Source organism: Saimiri boliviensis, chromosome 9 (assembly GCF_048565385.1).
Source record: "Saimiri boliviensis isolate mSaiBol1 chromosome 9, mSaiBol1.pri, whole genome shotgun sequence".
Lineage (NCBI taxonomy): Eukaryota > Metazoa > Chordata > Mammalia > Primates > Cebidae > Saimiri > Saimiri boliviensis.
Genome location: NC_133457.1, coordinates 90,795,346 through 90,816,148, shown reverse-complemented (window position 1 = coordinate 90,816,148; position 20,803 = coordinate 90,795,346). Strand labels below are relative to the sequence as shown.

Here is a 20,803-nt window from a genome sequence, read left to right as displayed (position 1 = left end):
ATAAAATCTCCATCAAATCTTTCCTTTTTCTGAGACTGAGTCTCACTCTGTCATCCAGGCTGGAGGGCAGTGGTGTGATCTAGGCTCACAGCAACCTCTGCCTCCCAGACTCAAGCAATTCCCCCGCCTCAGTCTCCCAAATAGCTGGATTACAGGCATGGGCCACCATGCCCAGCTAATCTTTTGTATTTTTAGCAGAGATGGGGGTTTCACCATGTTGGCCAGGGTGGTCTCGAACTCTCAACCTCAGGGGATCCACCAACCTCAACCTCCAAAAGTACTGGGATTACAGTTGTGAGCCACCACGCCCAGCCCATCAAATCTTTCCATAGGCATTTTTTCCAAAGTGAGGATCTCAAAAAAAAAGCATCATTCAGGTAGTGAAAAACCAATGCTTAGTGGGAACTTTTTTCTTGTCCCAATTACTTAAAATTTATTATTCCAAAAAAGGATGCTGGCTGGGCATAGTGGATCATGCCTGAAATCCCAGCACTTAGGAAGGCTGAGGCGGGAGGATAGCTTGAGCCCAGGAGTTCGAAACCAGCCTGGGAAACATAGCAAGACCCTGTCTCTAAAAATGAAAAAAAAAAATTAAAAGTTAGCCAGGCATGGTGGCACATGCCTCTAGTCCCAGTACCATGGAGGCTGAGGTGGGAAGACTGCCTGAGCTCAGGAGGTTGAGGCTGCAATGAGCCATGTTCGTACCACTGCAGTCTACGCCTGGGACAGAATGAGACCCTGCCTCAAAAAAAGATGCTTATGGTTCTATTGTCTTCATCCCAATTTTCACCATGTATCTGAATATAAATGCCAAGAGATATTTTGCCTGTCCAACTACTAATAAAAACTGAAGGAGACTCCCTGATCCAAATTTTTCTACCTCAGTAGTGTAAAGTTGTTTAAAGAAAGGTTACTTACATGACTAGCAGCATTTCTTAAAGAAGCAATAGTATTTTCTTGAACTTTAGCCAGCCTGAAAAGGAGAAGAAATACAGTTATCATAGACTATAGAGAAGATAAAGAAGCAAATTAATAAAGAAGCAAAGTATACTTTCAACAATGGGAAATGGTACTTATTTTGTATTTTGAGGCCAATTTTGACATCCCCAAAACATGACTGTGGCTCACTCGAAACTCATCTTTGAGTTATTCATTCCTTAAATGCAAGCTCTAACACTGACAGATACACAACATACATTCGAAATTCATTCCTTAAATGCAAGCTCTAACACTGATAGATACACAACATACACTTCCCCTGTGGACTTTTTTCTTGGAGACATGCAAGGTGATCAATAAGGAAAACAATCCTTTTAAATGGCAGAAGAAATAGAGACATAGAAACCTGCTCCTTGCAATACAGCCTCCAAATGACTTAATACTGGCAGATTTCGGGGGAATGAGAGATTACTAACACACACACAGGATAGAAGTATGAAAACTCTATTAATAACAAGAACAGAAAGTGGGAAAATGTATTGCTTGATTAAGATGGGGCCTGAGAGGTTGGGTGTGGTGGCTCACACCTGTAACCCCAGCACTTTGGGCGGCTGAGGGAGGCAGATGACTTGAGCTCAGGAGTTTGAGACCAGCCTGGGCAACAAGGTGAGACCTGGTCTCTACAAAAAAATGCCAAAAAGTAGCTGGGCATGGTAGCACGCGCCTGTGGGTCCAGCTACCAGGGAGACTGAGGTGGGAGAATGGCTTGAGCTCTGGAAGTCGAAGCTACAGTGAGCCAAGAATGTGCCACTGCACTCCAGCCTGAATGACAGAGACTGTCTTGAAAACAAACAAACAAAAAAAGGTGGGGACAGGTGAGGGTGCTTCTTCCTTAAATGGTTATTTGTTTTATAGACCTTAAAAGATCCTAATGATCTCCACAGCATCCCTTTAAAATAAAATGAGGAAGGATTAAAACTTACAGTAGAAAATCTGTGGTATGAGCTATAGCACTAGTAATTAAATAAACTTACAAAAGTAGAAAGGGAAGACAACTATTCCAGGCTGGAAGCTAATGTCTGTTGAGAAGAGAGAGCATCTTTCGGTTACGAACTAAGTTAACTAATATTCCTTGAGTTTAACACTTTTCTAGGCTCATGGATGGCTGGAGCTAAACACTAGGGATAATGTTGTTCAAATCCTTCCATTTTATAGATGTGGAAACTCAGAGAGGGCAGCATGTCAAAAGTAAGAACCACAACACAGACACACTGATGCTACCAAAGCTTTCCGCATCAAGCTTTCCTTCCTCCCTTTCTACTGTTACTGTTTTCCTCCTTATCAATTCAGTAAATATACTATAAAAACAGACCAGAATCTTAAGGTTAGTCTCTAATTATTTTGAAACGGTAACTCCAATTACCAAATGACATTAAATTCCCTGGGTAAATTTAAAAAAAAATCATTTAACCTTTGCTGAGAAAACCAGTATAACTTTATCAAACATGAGCTATACCAAATGCTAATCCTACTCAAATATTCAACTTACTGGGCAGTTGTTGTAGAGTTTCCTGCACCTCGATGGCCAACATCCAAGGGTATTCTTGGCTTCCAATACTTGGAAAATGAGGATTTCATGTCACAGTTGTATCCTGGTAATGGCTTAATAATTATATAGTCAACTTTCATAGGAAAAAAGAGGGAAGAACAAAAATAAAAATTATTAAAAGGGCCATTATGAGCTGAATTATATTTAAATACCACTCAGGTCAGCTTTATCAGTCTCAAACAGAAAAAAGACAGGATTGAAAACTTTTAGAAAATGTAACAGACATGCTCCTTAAATTGATGCTACTCTAAATTATTAATTTTGCTTTTATCATTATTAAATGCTTAATTTGAAACTAATTAAAATTCTAACTTAATCTTAGGTTATTTGCCAGTGTTTTCAAACTTACCTCTCACTTTGCCTATTGTTTTCCTGGAATTTCTGCTCATGATGGGAAGAGTAAGAATTCCAGCACTCTTCCCACTCTCAGCAATGGTGGATGATAACAGGCAAGCTGTGCCCACATGTCCAGGAAGGGCATCACCCTGTACTACATGCTCACTGAGATCTTCCTGAAAAAATGAGGTTTAAAATAATCTCAATTTTTAAACTTCTGTGTTATACATGCGCCCAGGAGCATGCGCACGCACGTGCGCGCACACACACATTTGTATCTCCTATATATAATGTGTTTATTTTTTTTTCTTAAAAAGATCAATATATTCAATTTCAAGATCAAAAAATTCACTTATAGTCAACAGAATCTCTGGGGGAGAAACAGTAAGAAATACAATCAAATTTATATTCAGGAGACTTGATGGCTTCTCTATAATTAAATACTACATTTTCTTTATAGTATTTAAAATATAAATTCATTACAATTTTATATTACTTTATTAATCATAATTCTGCTGATTTAAAGAATTTACTGATCTAACATGCATTAGGTAAATTTAGAGCACTGCTCGAAAATTTCTAATCATTTTTACATTGCAAGACTATGATACATTTGTAGTGATTTTTTTAACATATTCTCTAAAAATGTGTCTACACAAGTGTCATATAGGGATAGCAACTCTTTAGGAAACCACATACTGTACTTACTTTGAGATTACACTGGATATGTTATCAGCCTAGTCTATGCATAAAACACTATTACAAAAAATACTAACCAAATTAAAGGGAAGATAGGAAATTCAACAGTTTGTTAAAAGACAGGTTTATTAAAAGGAAGCAACAAAAAAATGTTCAGGCCAGAAGTAGAGGCTCATACCTGTAATGCCAGCCCTTCTAGGGATTGAGGCAGGAGGACTGCTTGAGCCCAGGAGTTTGAGACCAGCCTGGGCAACAAAGACCCCATCTCAACAACAAAAAAAGTTCTGTTTTGTTTTTTTCTTTTCCCCAAGACAGTCTTCCCCTGTCGCCCAGGCTGGAGTACAGTGGCGTGATCCCGGTTCACTACAACCTCTACCTCCTGGAGAGGAGCAGCACTTCACTTCAGCCTGGGCGACAGAATGAGACTCTGTCTCAAATAAAGAAAAGAAAAGGGGAAAAAAAGGAAAGAAAAAGAAGTCATCAAAACTTCGTATTTTTATAATAGAGTCCCATAGATCTTACTACTTAAGATTACTTAGGTTTTTAAAAATCCATCCTGAATTCTGTTGTTCTCAAGAAACTGGCTGGGGGCTACTGGTAGTCAAGACATGTTCCCTACCCTCCAAGATTTAAATGGGTGTGGAGGTGGAGCTAGAAGCTAAGGAAACCACTACAGACTGCTATGAGCCAGGTCCATGGCAGTAAGGACCTTAGGGGATGTACCAAGTATTATGTGTTGGGGAAATATGAACAGCCAGTGAGCTACAAGCACTAGTTTATTAAGTATTATATGTAGCTCCAGAAAGTTAGCAGCACAGATTGTGAATAACCTGGCACAAGCTTTACAATTACCTTCATTAAATATTTACAATATCAAGTTGCAAAGTCAGGCCCATCAACAAATCCTAACAAAGTACCCGCAATAAATGACAGGCTTCCATCATAATGAGAACTCAGTCACCCTTGTTACATCAGGTTGCCCACCAAGAAGGTAAAAACCTGCCCGGGTCTCTATTTACCACTGATGGCTCCTTTGGATAAAATTCATTTACATTTAGATTGTTTAGCAGACAAAGCATCAAGACATCTGTTCTTGATTTCAAACACCAATACAGCAGGTGTTCTATTAATTATGTTCTTAATAGTACTTAAAAATGACAACTCTAAGTTTTTAAAGCTTAACTGTACAGAGGAGCCTACCTCTAAAAAGTTAGTTTTACATAAACTAGATTAAAATAAAAATCAAATAAATGAAAAAAATAATAAGTAAAATAAAAATCAAAACATACATAAAAATAAGCGTATCCCTGCATTCTTCTGAAACCCCTCACTGCAGTAATTACTCACTTCAAAAAAATCAAAGATTAGTTCCAGGTTATCTGGTTCCATTGTCTGTATACTGTACTCTGTCCAACGATCAGGCTGTAGGCCATAACCACACTCCGGTTGTGAATGCCTGCACTTGAATTCATTGTCGCTTATTAAGGATATCTCCAAGCTATTGGACATTTTGTGAAGTACAGTGGGAGATACCCTATCATCGTCATCTTCCTCCAGGCCCTCTAGTGTCAGCTTCACCCTATATAAGAAAAAAATGAGATTAAAAAAGCGGCAGAAAAGAAAATCTCATACAAATGTTACCTAAACGCTACATTTTAAAGTGTCCCCAAATATGCTAAATCTTTAAATAACAGAAATAACATATTATGCAAGACTACACATACTAAAGGTTAAGGAATTAGGTGTGTTTTATAGAATACTGATGTTATTATCTGCATGTATTTTTGTAAAGTATTAAAATGAAATAAATGACCATTATGCCTACTAAGGTTGTTGATTCTTTCATTAAAAAATAAATTAATAAATCTAGGGTTGGGCCAGTGCCTCACACCTGTAATCCCAGAACTTTGGGAGGCTGAGGCGAGAGGATTCCTTAAGCTCAGAAGTCTGAGACCAGCCTAGGAAACGTGGTGAAACCCTGTCTGCAAAAAATATAAAAATTAGCCAGGCATGTGCCACATGCCTGTAGTCCCAGCTACTTGGGAGGCTGAGGTGGGAGGATCACTTGAGCCTGGGAGGCAGAGGCTGCAGTAAGCTGAGATTACACAGCACTGCACTCCAACCTGGGTGACACAGCCAGACCCCCTCTCAAACAAAAATAAATGGTTAAATGTTTATGGCTGGGCGTGGTGGCTCACGCCTGTAATCCAAGCACTTTGGAGGCCAAGGTGGGTGGATCACCTGAGATCAGGAATTCAAGACCAGCCTGACCAACACAGTGAAACCCTGTGTTTAAAAAAAAAAAAAAGGCAAAAAAAAGAAAAAAAGTTTATTAAATATATTTTTATTAAACATATATAATAACCAAAAATTTTCTCTTCTGTGGAAAATTTTTCATTTTCAAGACACAGAAAAATTTAGAACACTGAAGAATATTTCAAAAAAAAAGAAAATTTTCCCTTTATCTCATTCTTATGTAGCACACAATCATTTCCATTATACCAACTTTGAAACAAACTATTGCTACACTAGGAAAATTTAAATAGAAACTATAACAATACATAAGCTTAGGTACTTATCTATTTAAAAACAAATTTTTATGCCAGATATAGGTGACGGGGGTGGGGGGAGATGGAGGCAGCAAACCACCTTGACATGTAGGTACCTACGCAACAATCCTGCATGATCTGCACATGTACGCCAGAACTTAACATACACTTGAAAAAAAACCAAAAAAAACAAAAAACCTAACTTAAGTATGTGCAACAGTAGCAACCAACCTGAGCAAGGAAGTAGTTCACTATTACAAAGCTGTAGTTATTAGAATATGTAACATTATCCCAAACTGTGTACATTTAAAGGCTCAAACCAATTGACTCTGAAATCTACAGCACTAGTGAAAACAAATGGCCCAAGTAACACAAACACATGATCATACCTAAATCTAGATTTCTTTAATTTTTTCTTGGTTATTGACACAGGAGGTTTTTCAGAATAATGCAAACGTAATCTTAATTCAGTCTGACATGTCAGCCATCCAGAATCCAAAGTTTCAACACCATCTGATAGAATAAATATGAAGAACAGTAATTATTATACATGTTTTTTTAAACAACAGAGTAAGTACCTACTGCATTGATAATTCCAGTTAACACTTTCTTTTTTTAATCTCCAAAGGAAATCTTTTTTTGGGGGGGCGGGGGGAAGGACGGAGTTTTGCTCTTGTTGCCCAGGCTGAAGTGCAATGGCACGATCTCAGCTCACTGCAACCTCTGCCTCCTGGGTCCAAGCAATTCTCCTGCCTCAGCCTCCTAAGTAGCTGGGATTACAGGTATGTGCTACCATGCCCAGCTAATTTTATATTTTTAGGAGAGACAGGGTCTCTCCCTGTTGGTCAGACAGGTCTCGAACTCCTGACCTCGGGTGATCCACCCACCTCAGCCTCCCAAAGTACTGGGATTCAGGCATGAGCCACCACACCCAGCCTCAGGAAATAAATTTTTTTTTTTTGAGACTTGCATTGTTGCCCAAGCAGGAGTGCAATGGCATGATCTCAGCTCACTGCAATCTCTGCCTCATGGGTTCAAGCAATTCTCCTGCCTCAGCCTCCCAAGTAGCTGAGACTACAGGCACCTGTCACCATGCCTGGCTAATTTTTTATATCTTTAGTAGACGGGGTTTCACTACGCTGGCCAGACTGGTCTTGAACTCCTGACCTTGTGGTCCGCCCACCTTGGCCTCCCAAAGTGATGGGATTACAGGCATGAGCCACTGTGCCTAGCTGGGAAATACATTTTTTAACAAGATCTAATCCTTGATTTGTTTCATAGACCCTGCCTAAACCCTTGTTCACATGCAGCTCAAGGGTGCCAAAAGTAAAAATCTGAAGGAAAAGAATCCTTTCAAATAAGTGTCTTTAGAATAATAATAAAAAACAATTAACTTTTTTCCTTTCTAAATATGAAAATAATCCCCAAAAAATGAATCATTGTGAATAGGCAGATTTAGAATAGATATTACAAAGACTTTTGGAAAAGATCCTGGTCTATCAATATCATCTTTGAAAAAATCTAAAAGAAATCAATTTTTCTTTTTTTAGACAGTGTCTCGCTCTGTTGCCCGGACTGGAGGGCAGTGGTGCGATCTTAACTCACAATGGCCTCTGTCTCCCAGGTTCAAGTGATTCTCATTCCTTAGGCCCCCAAGTAGCTGGGATTATAGGTGCCCACCATGCCTGGCTGATTTTTGTTTGTTTTTTCCTGAGATGGAGTTTCATTCTTGTTACCCAGGCTTGAGTGCAATGGCACGATCTTCGCTCACTGCAATCTCTGTCTCCTGGGTACAAGTGATTCTCCCGCCTCGGCCTCCCAAGTAGCTGGGATTATAAGCATGCACCACCATGTCCAGCTAATTTTGTATTTTTAGTAGAGATGGGGTTTCACCATGTTGGCCAGGCTGGTCTTGAACTACTGACCTCAGGTGATCCACCCACCTCGGCCTCCCAAAGTGCTGGGATTATAGGCATGAGCCACCGTGCCTGGCCAATTTCTGTATTTTTAGTGGAGAAGGTGTCACTACGTTGGCCAGACTGGTCTCAAACTCCTGAACTCCTGACCTCAAGTGATCCACCTTCCTCAGGCCTCCCAAAGTGCTGGGATTATAGGCATGAGTCACCTTGCCCTGCCCACATTCACACTGTAATAATACATTCAGGTTACATAACACTGGTACTCTTCTCCCCAAAGCAAATATACAGGTAGTCTTAAATTCGTCCTTAAAAAAGAACTTTTGGCCGGCATAGTGGCTTATGCCTGTAATCCCAGCACTCTGGGAGGCCAAGGTGGGTGAACTCCTGACCACAGGAGATCCAAGACCAACCTGACCAACATGGTGAAAGCCCATCTACACTAAAAATACAAAAAATTAGCCAGGCATGATAGCAGGCGCCAGTAATCCCAGCTACCCAGGAGGCTGAGGCAGGAGAATCGCCTGAATTCAGGAGGCGGAGACTGCAGTAAGCCTAGATTGCGCCATTGCACTCCAGTCTGGGCAACAAGAGCAAAACTCTCTCTTGGAAGAAAAAAAAAAAAAACTTTTATATGAAGTAGGGGGGAAAATTAAATGAATATTAATAATTAGCTATGCACGCCGGGCGCGGTGGCTCAAGCCTGTAATCCCAGCACTTTGGGAGGCCGAGGCGGGTGGATCACGAGGTCAAGAGATCGAAACCATCCTGGTCAACATGGTGAAACCCCGTCTCTACTAAAAATACTAAAAATTAGCTGGGCATGGTGGCGTGTGCCTGTAATCCCAGCTACTCAGGAGGCTGAGGCAGGAGAATTGCCTGAATCCAGGAGGCGGAGGTTACGGTGAGCCGAGATTGCGCCATTGCACTCCAGCCTGGGCAACAAGAGCGAAACTCCGTCTCAAATAAAAAAAAAAATAATAATAATTAGTTATGCTTTCACAACGTAAGTAAATTATTCAGATTGAATCCATGATTGAAATAATACAAATCTATTTCAGAAACAGCATCTAACCTAGCAATTGTTCTACTAGGGATCACTGCTACACTTACAGAGTGTCACTTTAGATATTCAGCTGCCACTAGTAATGCCACCAGTAACACAGACTATTTTCTGATCTAATATAAACAATCCCAAACAAAATCAAGGAAAAGATGTCTTAATTCCTATCTGAATACTGCCAGAGCGTGTTCTTTTTTTTTTTTTTTTTGAGACGGAGTTTCACTCTTGTTACCCAGGCTGGAGTGCAATGGCGCGATCTCGGCTCACCGCAACTTCCGCCTCCTGGGTTCAGGCAATTCTCCTGCCTCAGCCTCCTGAGTAGCTGGGATTACAGGCACGCGCCACCATGCCCAGCTAATTTTTTTTGTATTTTTAGTAGAGACGGGGTTTCACCATGTTGACCAGGTTGGTCTCGATCTCTCGACCTTGTGATCCACCCGCCTCAGCCTCCCAAAGTGCTGGGATTACAGGCTTGAGCCACCGTGCCCGGCCAAGAGGATTGTTTTAAATTCAGATATGTCATTCGGGAATTTTAGAAAACAGAAAACATGGTGCAATGGATCCAAGGTAGGGGGTAAGGAGAGGAGACAGTTTTTGTTTTGTTTTGTTTTGTTTTGTTTTTGAGACGGAGTTTCGCTCTTGTTACCCAGGCTGGAGTGCAATGGCACGATCTCGGCTCACCGCAACCTCCGCCTCCTGGGTTCAGGCAATTCTCCTGCCTCAGCCTCCTGAGTAGCTGGGATTACAGGTGCACGCCACCATGCCCAGCTAAAGTTTTGTATTTTTAGTAGAGACGGGGTTTCACCATGTTGACCAGGATGGTCTCGATCTCTTGACTTCGTGATCCCCCCGCCTCGGCCTCCCAAAGTGTTGGGATTACAGGCATGAGCCACCGCACCCAGCCAAGCATGTTCATTTCTAACATACATAAAACATATGCACCTAGTAAAAACCACAACCAAAACATGCAGGTCTGTTCTTTCCTGTGCTTAGCAGGAAAACAAACTGGTTATCAGCAATTTATCTGATTGACAGTCAGTACAAGCACAATTCTGCCCACCCTCTTTTCGCCTTTTGACTCCTACAGTACAGCATCCAAAATGAGAATGCAGGCTGGGCACCATGGCTCATGCCTGTAATCCCAGCACTTCGGGAAGCCAAGGCAGGCAGATCACTTGACGTCAGGAATTCAAGACCAACCTGGGTAACATAACAAAACCCAACTCTACAAAAAATACAAAAATTAGCCAGGTGTGACGGTGCACACCTGCAGTCCCAGTGACTCAGGAGGCTGAGGCAGGGGAATTGCTTGAACCAAGCAGGTGGAGGTTGCAGCAAGCCAAGATTCTGCCACTGCACTCCAGCCTGGGTGACACAGCAAGACTCCATCTCAAAAAAAAAAAAAAAAAAAAAAATGTAGTTTAGCATAACAGCCTGATACACTGTAAGAATTCCAGTCACCCGGCCATGCATGGTGGCTCACGCCTGTAATCCTAGCACTTTGGGAGGCCAAGGCAGATGGATCACCTGAGGTCAGGAGTTTAAGATTAACCTGGCAAACATGGCAAAACCCTGTTCACTACTAAACAAAAAATACAAAAATTAGCCAGGCATGGTGGCGGGCACCTCTAATCTCAGCTACTCAGAAGGCTGAGGCAGGAGAATTGCTTGAACCCAGGGGTCAGAGGTTGCAGTGAACTGGGATTGTGCCACTGCACTCCAGCCTGGGCAAAAGAGCAAAACTTTGTCTTGGGTGGGGGGTGGGGGGAAGAATACCAGTCACAAAGAAAATCTGAATTCTCAGGATATACTATTTACTAAAACAGAAAAGTATACAAATACATAACATTTTCAACATATTCAGAAGTTAAAGCATTTTCTACTCTATCTCAAATTAACTTTTAAACATTCAGCCAGAACTACTAGAACATTCTGGTTAGTCTAAATTTTACTATATATGCAGACATAAAAACACAAAAAATACACAAACTTAGCCTCAGTGTAACAGTTCACACTTTAGATGTTTAGAACCATTAATATAATTTCAAAAATAACAGAGTTAAAAGACTACATCAGCAGTTAATTATACTACACTTTTAATTACGTAATGTCATATACTTGAAATTGCTAGTCAAATAAAAGCCAAAAGAATAAAATCTTAAAGCGCAAAAATTATATTAGAAACTACTTCTTATTTAAGAGAAGGGATCTGTTTCTTTTTTTTTTTTGAGACGGAGTTTCGCTCTTGTTACCCAGGCTGGAGTGCAATGGCGTGATCTCAGCTCACCGCAACCTCTGCCTCCTGGGTTCAGGCAATTCTCCTGCCTCAGCCTCCTGAGTAGCTGGGATTACAGGCACGTGCCACCATGCCCAGCTAATTTTTAGTATTTTTAGTAGAGACGGGGTTTCACCATGTTGACCAGGATGGTCTCGATCTCTTGACCTCGTGATCCACCCGCCTCGGCCTCCCAAAGTGCTGGGATTACAGGCTTGAGCCACCGCGCCCGGCCCGGGATTTGTTTCTTGGATCTAGTCTCTATTTTCAAAACCACACTACGGTCATGCATTGCTTAACAATGAAGATAAGTTCTGAGAAATGCGTCATTCGACAATTTCACTGTTATGAGAACATCAGAGAATATACTTACACAAACCTAAACAGTATGGCCTATTGCTCCTAGATTCTAACACTGTACAGCATATTACTGTACTGAATACTGCAGGCAACTATATAACACAGTGGTAAGCATTTGTGTATCTAAACATATCCACACATAGAAAACATAATGCATTGCACTATAATGTGTGCTACGTTACAACTGCTATAATGTCACTAGGCAACAGGAAGTTTTCAGCTCCATTATAATCTTATGAGACCACTGCTGTATGTGTGGTCTGTTTTGGACCAAAACATCGTTATGCAGCACATGACTCTATGTTCTATTTTCCTGTGCTATATATTTCCAGTGAAATGTAAAGTAACATCTCAATCATTTCAGTAAACATTTAATAAGTCAGTCTCACTTACTGTGGATTCCAAATTGTCCATCATCAATAATAATTTTGTTTTCTAGAATTTAAGGAAAATAGAAAATCTAGTTAAAACTCTTGATGCACACCCAATGAACAATTGAGAAATTACCCACCTTAAAGATCGTTTATAATATTAAATCTATAGCTTAAAAGCAGCCCAAGGTGAATAAGCATATTTATTGTAGCCCTCAACAAAGAATTCCCTTTAAAGGAGGCTAGCAAACAGCAATAGTTCTTACATACTTTGGTGATTATTCATTATATTATAAAAAAGAAAAAGAAAACTCTTCAGAGACGTGCTCTAGAGGCACTGGGATGAACTTCTACACTATCCAATGTACAAGACTCACAGGTTGCTGTACTATAACTCCTTCTTGATTTTCAAACCAAAGGTCTTGGCACAATTAAAATGCTTATTCTTATGTAGTGCATATTCTGAACTTGTCTCAAATGTAATTCTCCTCATATCCCAACTATTCTCTACCGCCAGTTAAAAGCTTTACAAATGGTGTGAACTTACCTGTATGTACAGAGCTGTGAGGAACTACCAAAAGAATAAATGCAAGCATATCCCCTTCTCCTAACAGAAATTTCAACTCAATGAGAAAAGCTGTAAAGCCCCACCCACTAAGTGAAATAAAATTTATCTTACTTGCCTACTTCCCTTCCCAGTTTACTTTAAACATAAGTCTGAAATACTTTCAAAATGAATGTGACAGTTCCTAAGAAAGACTTTCTGGTAAGTTTCAAACAGCTTTTAAGTTCAAAAGTTATATTTCTCAAAAGTATACCTTCCTTTCTAAAACAGCAGAAACAAAACTATCCCACTTCTCATAATAAGGAAATACATTTAACTGCAAGATGCTTTAAAATACAATTTTTTAAAACGTTGAACACCTAATAAGTTCCAACCTCAGTATGGGACTATTATAATTTTAAGTATACTCTCATAAAAATTCTAAATACAGTATAAGAATGTATTAAAATGTACAAAAAGAAAATCCAATAAAGAGGATGGAATGAGATACTGTTTAAACGAGATATGTCCTTGCTCCAGGGTAAAGCAGAAACTCCCACTGCTTTCTAATTTAAACCGGAAAACTAGCATCCAGTTATCTTTCCATTTTAACTTTACCTAGAAACGAAAAGATACATTTCTCAGCACTGAGTCCATTTATAGATGAATACATATGGGTAATTTAACGTATGTGAAATGAACTTCGAATTCTATTTTCAATACGGACAAGGAAATTCAAAAATACTTGTATGAAGAGAAATGCCATATTTAAGCATAAGCAAATAATGTGTTCAAAAGAAAACAACTTTCTGAGTAGCAATTCTAGAATAGCCAGCAGGGAATTTAAGAAATTTGAATTCATTCATACAAGTTTATTCAAGTATGTACCAGTTTCTTAAAAAAAAAAAAAGGAAGAAGAGAAAAAAGTAGAATAAGTTATTCTATTAATATTCAGTTAAAAATTTAAGTCTTTGTTTTGGATTCTTTCTTCAAATGTTCTCTAAGCCTGAGCAAGTAATCAAATAGTCACTGATGCTCATTCAACAAGAATGGTATCTTATAAACTTTCTAACCAATCCAAATGAAAGTATGTATTTCATAATAAACTAAACTAACCCAAGAAAACAAAAATATTCAGGTAAGCATTTCTAATAGTTTATTTTAAGGCATTAAAAACTGTTTAGTTTTGAAAGATCCATGAAATGCTCAGTGAAATTTGTAGCACTGACAATGCACTGATCTTAAACTTTAGAATAAAAATTTATTAAATCCCACTAAGCCATTGTGCAGCATATTAGTAACTTTATGCTTATGCCTCAAACAGATGCAGTTAATGCCCATACCTAAAGGGGTTATTGATCGTGGTTGTAGATGAGTCTCCCACTTGTGAACTATCACTTGACATGGACCACCGATAGTCTGCAATTTAAAAGTTAAACGTCTGCAATAATTTCTTATATCTTATTTTCTACCCATGACTCCATTAGATGATTGTGGCCTAAATCTTATACTAAATATGAGACCAAAAGATTCATCTTATTATCAATATTATATGCCAAAAGTCAGGAATGTACCAGATCACAAAACACGATGAAATGCTGGAAGAAAATGAGAGGCAGTAAACAAAGAAAAATGAGATGAACTGGCACACAGAACTCTCTTGAACCCATTCCTAAATCTGCCTATAATACTCAATTGTTTCAAAGAAATTTTCATTTTTAACTGATAGGAATTCTTAAGATAAACATCAAATATTCTTTCTTCGGTATGTCAGCCATCAATGAGGTATTGCTAGATAAAGGATGTACCTCCTGCTCTATTTAACTAAGTCTCCATGTGTTTAGAAAAAGCCTAAACAAGTCTATAACAGCAGAAATAGTAGGAACAAGTATACTTCAAGAGCAATTATCACAGGCTACTCAAGGAACTAACAAGCACAGTAAAGTTCTTTATTTATTTAAGAATACTAAGTGAAAAATGGTAAGATTTCTCATATCATAGGAACCAGTGTTTCTAAGGAATACAGGAAATTCTAGAAGGGACACGTGGCCAGGTAAACTTGAAGAGCAAGTGTCATAAAAGAGGAACTAACATCCAGTGTCATCATATGCCTTAGTTTATAAACTCATACAGTGTGACAATTCCTCATACTGTTTTCTGTTATCAAGTTCCCCTGCTAAAAAAAGAACATAAAGCTCTATGTTGATGACATATGGAGTTTTAAAACAAGAATGAACTACTAAGAAAGATTCCAAGTATACCTAAAAGACTAATATTTAAGTGTTCTAATTTTCCTTTAATTATTAAAAGGAAACCTTACTAGTTATAATTATGAGCTGAAATAAAACCTTTAAATACACATTTTGGAAGCATATTTTCAAACTATAATCTTACAAAGTATTTTATTCTTTACATGTTCTGTGAAGACATGTAAATACAGAGAAACAAAGAAAATATAAAACTCACCCATAATATACCATTTAGAGATAATCACCATCAATATTTTCACATATAATCTTTGAGCCCTTTTCTAGGCATTGTATTATACATACTTTTTTATTTTTATTTTTTAGTCTCTTTTTTTTTTAAGATGGGGTTTCACCATGTTGGTCAGGCTGGTCTTGAACTCCCAACCTCAGGTGATCCACCCCACCTTGGCCTCCAAAGTGCTCGGATTACAGGCGTGAGCCACTGCGCCCAGCCCCACACTTTTTTTTTTTTTGAGACTGAGTTGCTCCATCACCCAAGCTGGAGTGCAATGGCGTGATCTCTGCTCACTGCAACCTCCGCCTCCCATGTTCAAGTGATTCTTCTGCCTCTGATTCCCAAGTAGCAGGCAGGTTCGACACCAGCCTGGCCAACATGGTAAAATCCCTTATCTACTAAAAATACAAAAATTAGCCAGGTGCGGTGGCACACTCCTGTAATTCCAGGTATTAGGGAGACTAAGGCAGGAGAATCACATGAATCAGAGAGGCAGAAGCTGCAGTGAACCAAGATCACGCCACTGCACTCCGACCTGGGCAACAGAGGGAGGCTGTGTCTCAAAAAAGAAAAAGAAATGGGTGCTGTGAATAGAATATTAAATGTCAAAAGAGATAAAAAGGAGGCATAGCAGAGAGTTTGTTTTGTTTTAATTTAAATGTCAGGGGAACTTTATAGACTGTTGATAGCAGTATCTTTATTTAATTGCATAAGAATAGTCCTTTGGATTCAATTTGATAGGGAACATATTTTAACAACTCCACTCTCATCTACCCACTACCCACTGCATAAAACCATCTAGACTTGAATAGAACAGCATATCTGAGGAACAGTCCAAAGGGCCAGTAAAACAGATGACTTAGAATTATGTCTATCATCATTCAGACTACAAATGCACACTGGTTGGTAAACTGTTTTAATATAGAGAAAAAAAAAGAACCTAGTTTTAAAATATACTGAATTTCCAAAATTGTTATGACTACTTTATTAAACTTTAGAAGGTAATCTTAAATTTTTAGCTTTAGTTCTTTAAAAACAACAAAAAAATTAATGGGCCAGGCACAGTGGCTCATGACTGTAATCCCAGCACTTTGGGAGGCCGAGGAAGGTGGATCACTTGAGGTCAGGAGGTTGAGACCAGCCTCACCAACATTGAGAAACCCCATCTCTACTAAAAATACAGAAATTATCCAGGCATGGTGGCGCATGCCTGTAATCCCAGGTACTCAGAAGGCTGAGACAGAAGAATCACTTGAACCCGGAGGCGGAGGTTGCAGTGAGCCAAGATCGTGCCATTGCACTCCAGCCTGCAAAAGTGAAAATCAGTCTCCCAAAACAAGACTATAAAATAAACTTAACTGAGCATGGGAAATTCAAAATCTCAGTGATAACTCCAAAACCTGCATTCCTTTGTTTCCTTTTCCTTTTTTTTTTTTTTAAATCCTGGTCTTGTACATGCAATCCTTTGTAACATACTATCTGTAATAACTCATTCTTTAAGATCTAAGGAAAAAAAAAACAGTTCCATTCTAAAAAAGTCTGCCAAAATTTTAAGCTTTTTGGAGTAACATGGGAGACACATCTTTGGAGAAAAAAATGATGATGTCAATCTAAGACAATATTCCATTAACAGTACTTGTAGTTATTTCACAATTTAGCGTACATAATGTCAGATGACTGCAGAAACATGCATATTAACAAAAACATAAAAAAATTTCTTTCCACAAGAGTAAGTCTTAATGATTGTTTTCTTAAACAGTTACTGACATCACTCAGTTACACCAAGCACTGAAAGAAAGAAATAAGACTATCTAATATGTAGACTGGAAGTTTGTCTTTGTTTTGCAACAAATCACCAAGCAAAATTATCAGTTAGCCATGTAATACCACTGCTTGCATGTATCACAAATTTTTTAAACTTTTACTGATTGTTTTCCTTCCACAAGTTTGAAAACAAACTGAAACGTAACAGGGGACCTGAGGAATCAAGGCCACGCGAGGGGTCTCACGCCTATAATCCCAGTACTTTGGGAGGCTGAGGCGGGAGGATCACCTGAAGTCAGAAGTTCGAGACCAGCCTGGCTAACACAGCAAAATCCTGTCTCTACTAAAAAATACAAAAATTAGCCAGGCATGATGGTGCATGCCTGTAATCTCAGCTACTCAGAGGCTGAGGTGGAAGAATCACTTGAACCCAGGAGGCAGAGGTTACAGTAAGCCAAGATCGCACCACTGCACTCCAGCCTGGTGACACAGTGAGACTCCGCCTCAAAAATAAAAAGTCACCTAAGCGTAAGTAAAGCAAAGGAAGCTAAATCAAAAGACTCTCTGAGGATGTTCAAATCTCAAGTTAACAGCTGACAGTATTTACTATTCAGAAGAATTTTAGATACTAAATTATTGTACAAAATGACAAACTATTCTGAAAATAAACAATTATCACAGGTGTCTGTCTTGTTAAAGGATTTAAACAAAACTCAAGGAAGATCAAGATGAAAATAAGAGTTTGTAATGAATCTAATCATGAATTAATGTGAGCAGCTATCAAAGTTAGAAGCATAGATAAGTGCTAAAAACTAAAGATGAATTTCTACAAAAATGAAGGAAAAATTTCAAAGGATATAATGAAAAACTGGCTAACATTTCACTATGAGGAAACATTCCTAATTCTACCCACAAGCAAAGATGGGTGGATAGGAAAAAAAAATGTTGAAATTACGTGTTAATTCAAAAAATATCTTTGGTGAGGATGTAACATCAATGGACTATCTGCAGATTCATACCAATGTTTTCATTCCAGGAATACTCACTACGTTTGTGTGCTATGTTCAAATAATATTTGGCTTTGTCATCTGTGAAATTATCTTAAAATTTAACACATTAACACCTCCTAATTCACAGAGAGAACACGTAGTTGTGAAAATTTGAGAAAAAGGATTTCAGGACTCTTCTAAACTAAAAGAAATATGCCAGAAAAAGCATAGCATGAGAGAAAAATATGAATGGTAAAATTTTATTTACTCAATAAAATTTCAGTAATGAAGGGATCTAAAAATCTATAGTTCAAACCTTTTGTTTTATAGATGAGGAAGTTAACGCCTAAAGGTCAATTGGCTTTTCCATAATCACAAAACTTTTAGCTTTGGTTCCAAAACTCGCTAGTTAGATTACTTCCTAAAACTGTCAACCCGGTAAAATTAACTTTGCTCCCATTTCAGCTTTTTAATGCTTTCATTATTTGTTTTCCTATCATTCTTTATATTCATAACATTATGTATTACAATAATTTACATCATTTAACAATTTAAGATGCCTTGCACATTACTTCTATTATTTGACAACGCACAACTAAAGTTTCATAATACTTCTATTAAAAATGTTTCATTTAAAAAGCGCCACCAACTTTTTTAAAAAAGTGTCACATTAAGCTGAAATGTGGGGGGAAAAAAAACTGGGATTTTACGTAGCTATTTACTCTATTCCATGAAAAACATACTTACCATGGCAGCCCCTGCATCACACGGTACATGTGTACACGATACAGAGCACCTACTTAAAGAAACACACTCACCAACACATACTGTAAACTTTTGCAAGTATTACAAGGGGAAAAACTTGTTTTTTACTGTTAAGCAGACTTCTTGCCAATTTTGTCAAAAGGTATTTTGGACTGATCTGCTGCTTTTGATTACATTTTCAATGAAGAGGATACTTAGGTTGGCTTAATTTGACCTGTGTTGACAATAGTCTTACTTTAGAAAACTATGCCCAAAGAACTCATTATCATCTTTCTTGTCCAAACTCCCCTTTCTAAGTAAAATTTAGTTTTCACATATTACAAAGCTAAATTTCATGTACCAGGATCCTCAGATAAGCTTGCTGTGTCTATGACCTATGTACCTACACACGATTGCTCAAGTTATACTGAAGAACTTTACCATGAAGCATTACCCCATGCCAAATAAATGAGATGCCCTTAAGTTAAAGTGAAACTATTGTCAAGAAAAGCCAACACCATGATCAACCACAATGTAATTTAAGTTCAGTTACTGGGTATTCACAAAATATTCTTGGAATAAGAAACGTAATAGGTGCAAAAGACAGCTAAAGTGGGTTTGCCAAGTTTTTTATCTTTTCTTTTTATAATGGTGGCTAAGAGAATGAGGTAACAGTGGCTGCTTGCATTTTTCACATGTAACAAAAACACTTAATGACCCCCAAAGGAAATAAAATTTTTAACAAGATCTAATCCTTTGTTTCCTAGACCCCTGCCTAAACCTTTGTTCATATGCAGCCTAAGGGTGTCAAACGTAAAAATCTGAAGGAAAAGAATCCTTTCAGCAAATAAGTATCTTCAGAATAAAAGGAAAATAATTAACTTTTTTCTTTTTGAATATGAAAAGAATCCCAAAATAATCATTGTGAACAGGCAGATTTAAACTAGAAATGCCAAAGGCCTTTAGAAAAGATAGGGGTCTATCAATACCATCTTTGAAAAAAATGTAAAAGGAATCAATTCAACTTTGATCAGAGTTAACACAGCCACTAAGAGACAGTTGCTGTGAAATAATTTTTTAAAAATTATTCACTTAAAACGGGCTATATACTTCTCTAAATGTATTTACATCACATAAGGATTAAAAACCAAAAGTAAAACTTCTGCAAGCGGTTCCTAGTTTACGAAAGTTACCAAAATGCACACTTATAAAGAACACATTAATAAAACCAATTTCACGATAAGAATATTACAGAACATACTTACTACGTCTTTTTAAAAGTCCATGGCAGACATCATCTGCCTCTGAAGTGGCTACTTCCTTGGTTTTGGTACATTTTATTAATCAAGAGTTCTATTCCTTATTTGACCAAAGCAAATGCATTTACTTTGAACGTTTTCAAACTTAAGTGAGTTGCTTTTGAAGGAAGTGCTAAAGCAATTGGAAACTAGATAAAGAAAACGTACCTTTGGTTCTAAAAAGTACCCTTTGAAGTAGCGATACTGAACTGATACTCCTCTACTGAGTACAATGGTTGCTTTCCATAACATGCTGTGAAGAAAGAAAATTAAAAGCAGCAGAATCAGTATCCAACTACAGTGCATAAAGACTTCTTAATTCACCAAACCCCTCAAATAAAACATGTGACCAATATCATTTATTCCTACACAAAATTTTATAGGCCTACTCTGTAGCAGGCAATAGGAACACAGTGATACATATTGCAGAAAGAGCCTCATCTTCAAGGAGCTTCCTTTGCTGTGTAGGTGGACAGAAAAATAACCAAAGAAGATACTAGGAAGTTTTGGAGGAGGCTTTTAAAAGAAAGGAAGGTTTTAATGGGGAAGCGCTGTCTGAGCTGAGACCTAAAGAATGAGAAGGAATCAGCCATACAAAGAGCCAGGATAAGTTTCCAAATGGAAAATGTAAATTGTACAAAAGTGGAAGCCAGAGTCAGAATCTTCTCTGACTTCCCACTTGGAGACGGATGTTACATGGCTGCTAAGAGACTTTGGGGCACAGCTTCTGTGTCACAAATGAGAGATAAACATGAGTTGAACTCCTGTTCTTGACTATTCCTTATTCTAAACTGTCCTACTCAGGCTCTGACTATTCCTTAGCCAAGCAGTCAGAACCTGTTTCTTGTTTCAGGCCAATGTCT

The 20,803-nt window shown here is 38.2% G+C and overlaps 1 protein-coding gene across 2 annotated transcripts in view; it reads right to left on the bottom strand.

The window, feature by feature from the left end:
* GPCPD1 (glycerophosphocholine phosphodiesterase 1) overlaps positions 1–20,803 on the bottom strand; it is a 70,881-nt gene that overhangs the window by 33,036 nt on the left and 17,042 nt on the right. Inside the window, exons 4-11 of one of the 2 annotated variants that reach the window (XM_039479591.2) lie at positions 20,109–20,193; positions 14,005–14,080; positions 12,140–12,181; positions 6,522–6,645; positions 4,931–5,162; positions 2,898–3,060; positions 2,489–2,621; positions 919–973 (exon numbers count right to left, since the gene is read on the bottom strand). In XM_039479591.2, coding sequence (XP_039335525.1) covers positions 919–973; positions 2,489–2,621; positions 2,898–3,060; positions 4,931–5,162; positions 6,522–6,645; positions 12,140–12,181; positions 14,005–14,080; positions 20,109–20,193 — 910 coding nt within the window. Of the gene's footprint in view, positions 1–918; positions 974–2,488; positions 2,622–2,897; positions 3,061–4,930; positions 5,163–6,521; positions 6,646–12,139; positions 12,182–14,004; positions 14,081–20,108; positions 20,194–20,803 lie in introns of those variants that run through there. The other variant, XM_074406279.1, reaches the window with a different exon arrangement.